Below are 8,417 nucleotides of genomic sequence, written 5' to 3' on the forward strand. Positions count from 1 at the left end.
ATATCTGAAGCAAATTTAGATATTGTCTCTTTGCAGAAATGCCCTGAAATGAGGACAATCACTCATTAACTTGAGTATAGATTTTAACTAAAATTTGTTTGACTGAAAATTACAATATTATCTAGCCCAAAGAAACTTGGGAAAAACAGTGTTATGTTTCTTTCAACTCCACTGTCCAGAAGAATAAAACTAGAATTCTCCCTCTCATTCTTTTGGAAAGTCATGAAACACTTGAGCATATTAACAAACTTTCACAAAGGATAAAAACAAAACTGATTAATGTGGTTAATTAGTCCAAATTAATCATATAAATATAAACTTGGTATCCAATCTATTAATATTTCTTAAAACCAGTGTCTCAAGCAATTAATATTTGAGGGGAAGGGCTTTAGTCATTTGAGGTTGGAATGGAATGATATTACTGGTATAATTCAGGAAACAAACTGGAGATTAAAGGGATACCTACAAATACTAAAATAGACAGGTGGCAAACATGAAAGAAAAGAAAAAACTTAGGGCAATTTCTAATTCTTTGACTTTGCTCACTACATCTATAGTCACCCTTACTAGATTAAGAACTTCCTACATCAGTAATTGCATCTTCTTCAATAACAATCAAGCTGATAAACAAATCATCAACTCAATTCCATTTACAATAGCTACAAAAATAACTAGGAATACATTTAACTGACAAGGTAAAAGATCTCTACAAGGAGAACTATAAAACACTAATGAAATAAATCATAGATGACACAAACAAATGGAAGATCATCCTAATACTCACAGATTGGCAAAATCAGTATCATTAAAATGACCTTACTGCCCAAAGCAACCTACAGATTCAATGCAACTCCTATCAAATAATAACATCATTTTTATAGAATTATGAAGCCTAAACTTCATGTGGAATCAAAAAAGAGCCCCAGTAGCCAAAGCAATCCTAAGTAAAAAGAACAAAGCTGGCGCATCACATTTCTTGATTTAAAATTATACTACAAGGCTACAATAAACACAACAGCAGAGTACTGTATAAAACCAGACAAATAGATCAATGGATCAGAATAGAAACACAGAAGTAAAGCTAAATACCTACAAAAATATACACAAGGGAAAGGACACCCTATTCAATAAATGGTGCTAAGAAAACTGGATTGTCATATGCAGAAGAATGAAATGGAATCCATGTCTTTCACTGTATACAAAAATTAACTCAAAATGGACTAAAAACTTAAATGTAATATCTGAAACTATAAAAATCCCAGAAGAAAACCTAGGAAATCTCCTCTAGACATTTACATAGGCAAAGAATTTATGACTAAGACCCCCAAGAGCTAATGCAACAAAAACAAAAATAGACCAATGGGACTTAATTAAACTGAAAAGCTTCTGCACACCTAAAGAAATTGTCAACAAAGTAAACAGACAACTTACAGAATGGGAGAAAATGTTTGAAAACTATGTATCCAACAAAAACTAATATCTAGAATCTACAAGAAACTCAAACAACTCAACAAGAAAAAAAAATAACACTATCAAAAAGTGGGCAAAGGACATGAAGAGACGTTTTTCCAAAGAAGACATACAAACAGCCAACAAACATGTGGAATAATTCTCAATATCATTAATCATTAGAGAAATGCAAATTATAACCACATTAAGATACCATCTTACAGTAATAAGAATGGTTATTAAAAAAGCAAAAACAACAGATGTTGGCAAGGATGCAGAGAAAAGGGAACACTGTTGGTGGGAACGTAAATTAGTACAATGTTTATGGAAAACAGTATGAAGATTCCTCAAAGAGCTGAGAATAGAACTACCATTTGATCTAGCAATCCCTACTATTGGGTATCTACACAAAGAAAAGAAATTGTTACATATATTAAAAACCCCTGCACTGGTATGTTTATCATGACACTATTCATGATTGCAAAGTCATGGAATCAGCCAAAGTGTTCATCAATGAATGATTGAATTTTAAAAAGTGATACATAAATGCAATATGATACTACTCAGCCATAAAAAAAGAATAAAATTGTGTCTTTTGCAGCAAAATGGATGGAAATGGAAGCCATTATCCTAAGTGAAATGACTAAGAAACAGTCAAATACCACATGTTCTCGCTTATGATTGGGAGCTAAACAATGTGTATATCTGGATATACAGAGTGGAATAATTGACTTTGGAGACTCCAAAAGTTGGGAGAGTAGGAGAGCGGTGAGAGGTGAAAAGTTACCTATTAGAGACAATATAAGCTATCTGGGTGATGGATACACTAAAAGCCCCGAGTTCACCACTGCATAATATATCCATGCAACAAAACTGCACGTGTACCCTTAAATCAATAAAAATAAAATAAAATAGAACTTTAGAAAAGAAGAGCTTCCATACATCAATAACTGCATCTTCTCACTTTAATGAACAGACTTTAGTATTCGTATATTAATCTCCCAGAAATGCCCCCTAAAAACCTTATAACACATCCTACTAATGAATAGAACAAAGAGCTGATGTCACTTGGTGTATTAAGGTCATTAGGAGTGGAATAATTATAAATGAGCTTGAAAGCAATTTATCTTTTCCACTCTGCTTTTTCTTAGCCAATGATGGGAGTCAGCCTTCCATTACACTCTCTGTTACCATCATACAATGTAGGCATTGACCCACAGTTACCAGGTGCCTAAACTTGACAGCACCCTAAAGGGTGAATGTGGAGAGGAGCAGAGTGTACATAAAAGGTGAAAAATCATAGAGAGAAGAAGAGAGAGAGAAGAAAAGCAAAGAGAAAAGGTGAGAGAAGAAAATAAAAAATAGTTGGAGATTAGCAGAGATAAGATATTAAGGAAAGATTACTCATGCAGAAAATAGAAGAGGCAAAGAATATTCATTTTGTCTGATCCCTGAAATCTGAATCTTCACATTATACTTTGAAAGGTTTAAATATTGAAAGTATTCTAATATGTTAATTTCCTCCTTTACTCTCTGCCTCCCTGTTTCAATAGTTTGCATTCCACTTAAAGATTGCATTAGAATGGAGGAAATTCTTCAAGTCACTACAGAACTAGATTCTGTATGTCACTGGACACCCCTTCCTTCTATCGTGGGATTGCTGCATTTTAAACATTTCTCTGTGCTCATCCCTCCTTGCAAGGCCTGGTGCCTTCCGCATTTGAAGTTATGAGCCTCTAGCTCTCAGGACTTCCTTACTGGCCATGCTACTGTGACCCCTTTGAGTTTGTTTTCTCAAATGGTTTTTATAATCCACATTACACTCATTCCACATTATTTAAAGATGAATTAGTAGTCCACCTTCAATGCTAATGGCATAATTCAGACTCATAGGACCTTTATGTCTAATAAAAATTTTTAATTACCTGTTTACGCCAACGTCAATGAGTAGCACTGCACTTCATGACACAATTTTTTTTTTTTTTTGAGTCAGAGTCTCACACTGTCACCCAGGCTGGAGTGCAATGGTGCGATCTTGGCTCACCACAACCTCCACCTCCCAGGTTCAAGTGATTCTCCTGCCTCAGGCTTCCGAGTAGCTGGGATTACAGGTGCCCGCCACCACGCCCGGCTAATTTTTTGTATTTTTAGTACAGTCAGGGTTTCACTATGCTGGCCAAGCTGGTCTCAAACTCCTGACCTTGTGATCCGCCCACCTCGGCCTCCCAAAGTGCTGGGATTACAGGCGTGAGCCACTGCGCCTGGCCCAACAACACATTTTTATTAATTGTAAATCTTTGTATGCGAGTGCCAGAAGTCTTATTTTATTTCAATTATTTTATTTAGTTTAAACCTAAAGAAGACTTTATTGACCCATATGATCAAAGCACTTAAAGGATGAATACAGCTGGCTTAAGTTACTTAGGAATCAGAGGCTTCCATGTTGCCGGGAGTTTCTTCCTGTGTTTCCCTTCTCTATTCTAGTTTCTGTGGCGGGCAGATTTCTATAATCAGAGGATGTGGTTCCCACACTTCCATGCTTAGCCCATATTGTCTCCAGTGTAAGAGAAAAGATACCCCCTTTTTTCAGGTTTAATTTTAAAAAGCTTAAGGAAAAGGTGTCAGGGAAAAAAAACCAATTAAAGCTCATGACATATTATTGGAGGAAATCATAATCTTTGAAAGTTATTTTCCCATTCATGGAGAGTTGTTACTAAATATTTTATGAAAAAGTTTTAACTGAATTTTTACACTACCTTTAACCTCTGAAAAAAATCACTTGCTCAAATTAAAATAAACAGAGAAGGTCTTATGTCTCAGATGGAAATAGCATCCTACAAATATTTATCTTTATTCACACTGTCAAAGCTGAGCAGTGGATTCTAGGGATACTGAGGGAGGTTATAAGATCTAGAACATTGAAAGTAATCTAATTTTAACTCCCACTCAATGCAGAAATCACTGAAAAATAATACCTTTTTCCTTGCTGAGGAACTCAATAACCCAAAGAAAACACACAGGTCATAATAGTTCTATAAATTTATAATTTATAAATATACATTTATAACAAACCAAAGTATTTCTCCCTATAACTGTTTCCATTACTCACAGTTGTAAACCTTAAATCTTTCTGTATTCTCTGCTTCTCTCTCTCTCACACACACACACAACACAAACACACACACACACTGAATAATTCATTTTCTCCTATATTTAAACACAACCATAATGCCCTCCAATACCTAACATTTCCTATTTTCCCTTTTCTATCATAATATTTCAGATTTATTCAAATGTTTTACATTTTATATTTAATTGCCTAGTTGACATTTCTGAGCAAACTCTAAACACTGTTTTAAAAATGTAAACAAAAAACAAATATGATTGTCAGCAAAAGGTGTCTTCCTTGAAAAGACACCACCATTATGAGCATACTCTCAATAATTCTGTTAAGAATCCAACCAGTTTTCATGGCAGAAGACATGCACTTGCTGTCTTTTAGGCAGTGGAAGGCCCAAAGAATCTCCCCATACACTAGGCCTGACGATATAACCTACGGAAACGGATGTCCAAGGAAAAGACATCTGGGGGCCTGGAGCCCCCAAAACAGATCACAAATCAAACTTTGAAAACCAATAAAAGACAAAGAGAACATATTGGAATCAACAGTAAATGAATTTATTAGGTGAAACAAAACTGAACTTCCATATACTTTATAAGATGAACTTATGTAATAATGAATCACTTGTTTCAAAATTATAGACATTTGACTCTATATTTTGCACATTCATTAATTTCACAGTCTGAAAGAACTAGCCTGTCCAGCCAGTACTTGATGCCACAGAAAGGATGAAGAGCTATAGTAAGAGGGGTTAGCTCACATTGCTGGAAAAGCCTATGATAACAGCTCTACATAGAGACTGAGGTATTTTGCTTAAAAGTCTGGAAATTCAGCAAGTTGATCTACAGAAGATTGATCCATAGGCTGGTCTGTAACAAGGAGACTGGCAGCTCCTAGAAGCCAAGTAGGTTGGGTGGCAGAATCCAGAGCCATAGCCTAGGGGAGGGAAGCCACAGCCTCCATAACCCAGGGATCTGAAGCCACTGGACCCACAGCCCACTGAGTAGCAGTTCCTCGATCCATAGCCCAGGGAGCGGCAGCTGCTGGATCCAAAGCCTAGAGACCCAGAGTAAGTCGTCTGGCAGGGACTGCAGAGCAAGGAGGTTCTGGGGCGGTAGCAGGAGGTCTGGCAGGGGCTGGACTCCACAAAGGACGTCTCGCAGCTGGTGGGCTCCCAGCAGGTCTCCTGACGGCCCCTGTAGAGAGAGGAACCCAGCTGGCAGGTGCTGGGAGAGCAGAGGTCAGTGCTGGAGACCAGGTTGCTGGGATAGGAAAAGCCACAGGAGGAGGCTGGGTAGCGCAGGTAGCCGCCAAAGGAGCGGGAGGAGAAGTTTCCAGAGCAGCAGTTGTAGGACATATTGACAGAAGATGTGAGTTCAGTTGAGTTATAGTGGAAAGATTATCTGAGTTTGAATGTCATAGTCTGTACTACAAGCTATATATGATCTTAGACCTGGGTGTGTCTACTGTCTGGACACTCCCTCCTCCTTGCTCACCTTTTATTATAAAAATGCTTCTCTAGGTTATTGTTTAATTTATCACATCTTCATATACTTAGCTGTATTTTAGTCACTCTGGAACACTTAGAAGGAAGCCACTCAGTTTTTTTTTTTTTTTTTTTTCCTGGAATTAACTGTGGTTTGACCTTCAATGTTATATGTCATCACATTTATGAGTATCTTGCCTCTTATTATTTGAGTACAGTAAGTCCTTATTGTACCAAATGGAATCACACAAAATTCTTTCTTTACTTCCATTAAGTTATCAGGAGCATAAGTGGTTAGTACTGAAAATAGTTTGTCCTTTTTTTTCACACAAGCATATTACTTGTTACTAGAAACAGTGGATTTCTCCAAATACTAACTATATTCAGTAGTCTCAGCAATCTGTCAGTTAAACCTCTTACTGGTATCTTAAGAACTCAGGATCAGAACTGAGGTGTGCACCATTATCTCGGGTCTCCATACCAGGCATCTTCCTTAACAAGAGGTTACATTAGATGACACTCACTTAGGAAACAATAAACACAATCTTTTCAGTAAGACTTTAAATCGAAGTTTCTCATATATTTTCTGATGAGCCTATCTTATAGCAAGCATTATTCTATGGTTATGCTCTAAATCAACTCATAGTTTTTTGTTTTGTTTTATTTTTCAATTATTCTTTTCTGGATGAAAGAACAGATTCTTAGCTGCAATTATTAATTTATACTTAAACTTTGAGGAATTGTTAACATTTTTCTGAAGCTTTTAACTTGAAGTATTAGAGTTATATGGGTCTTTAAACATTCTCTGGTCAACTCATACATGGAAAAATTACCTCTCAGAGAGCTTCATTAACTTTCCCCTAATTTCTCAGTAAGACAGAAGCAAAATTGAAGCTTTAATCATGGTTTTCTTATTCAGAGTCAAGTTGCAAACACCTTGCAAACATAAAAGTAAATTCAACTTTAACTTGTCTCAGAAAAGAAACTATTAAGCTTATTTATACTAACATATAAAAGCCTAAGTCTTATTTACCTTTCCTAAGGATATTCACATTGAATAGTGTTCAACAGAGGAATTCTATGCCTTACTGATCTTTATACATTTGAAGTATATTTCACTTCCTAGCCCAAGAAAAAGAAAAGAATCTTGGTAATCCATGTTTAGATTAATGGGGGGAAGAGGCTTCTTATCTGTGCCTATTCTTCTTCTTTTGAATCTGACATTTTCTTTGGTTTAACTAAGGGAAATGGCATTCACCATTGTTATTGAAAAGAGAGCCTCTTAACTACCTGAAAATTAACTTGCTTTATTCCAAAGCATGCTGCTTCAGAGCACTTAGTTACTTTGTTTTATGATTATCTCTCCCATGCAGAATCCAAAGTGTGGCATGCATCACATGAAGTGCCCTTGTGCAATACTTAAACCATCACTCTGATTCACTGAAGTAAAATAAAGCTGTGCTTTATGAATGGACACCTATTAAATTTACTAAAAAGTATGCACCACCCCCAACACGTGGGATTCCTTATAATGGCAGCTTTTAACACATTTAAAATGAGAAATATTTTTCTTTTTTTTTACTACATGTTGATTCTGCTCAAAAAAAAAAAAAAAAAACTTTCTAATATTGAAAAGTTCTTGCCTTTCTAGACCAGCTCCCTATGTCTGGGAATAAACACTAAAATAACTTGGGAATAAGTCAATTCCAATTAACAGTCCCTCCACCCATTCCTAATTGGGTTAACACGTTTTATTAGGAGTTACTTGTGCACTTTGTACAAATGCTAATGAACAACTCACGAATGCTAATAAATGTGTCCATCTGAAAGGCAGAAAAAGTAACCTTAACAGTTCAAAAGTGGATTCTGGAACTAATAAAATACTCTACGTGCTCTACATACATAGGCAAAGTGTTAGTATAGAAGGAAAAATTCACTATCTTGATATGTCAGGGAAAATGATATTGAAATCTTTTCTCCCTTCCTTCCTTCTTTCCTTCCTTCCTTTCCCTCCCTCCCCTTTTTCTTTTTCTTTTATTCCCTCCCTCCCTCTTTTCTTTTTCTTTCTTTTCTTTCCCTCCCTCCCTCTCTCTCTCCCTCCCTCCCTTCCTCCCTCTCTCTTTCTGTCTCTTCTCTCTTTCTCTCTTTCTTTCTTCTTCCTCTTTTCTCTTTAGAAATTTAGGCATAACCACACTAGAAAGAATAAAACTATCATTAGAGTACACAGTAGCCACAACTAGCTTATGATCTGAATTACTTGAAAAGTGATTGTTTTTCCAAGTTAACTTAGTAATGTAGCAGAAGTTTTAAACTGACAATCTTCTATTGCAATGTTTCCAGAGATTCTTCAAAAGCTTTCAA

General features: G+C 36.1%; 1 protein-coding gene across 1 annotated transcript; it reads right to left on the bottom strand.

The window, feature by feature from the left end:
- Positions 1-4,541: 4,541 nt before the first annotated feature.
- LOC116274585 (keratin-associated protein 13-2) lies at positions 4,542-6,206 on the bottom strand. The gene has a single exon (XM_031665690.1). It carries the CDS (start codon positions 5,925-5,927, stop codon positions 5,400-5,402), a length of 528 nt encoding a protein of 175 aa, XP_031521550.1. The 5' UTR covers positions 5,928-6,206; the 3' UTR covers positions 4,542-5,399.
- Positions 6,207-8,417: the final 2,211 nt, after the last annotated feature.

The sequence above is a fragment of the Papio anubis genome, chromosome 4 (genome assembly GCF_008728515.1).
Source record: "Papio anubis isolate 15944 chromosome 4, Panubis1.0, whole genome shotgun sequence".
Lineage (NCBI taxonomy): Eukaryota > Metazoa > Chordata > Mammalia > Primates > Cercopithecidae > Papio > Papio anubis.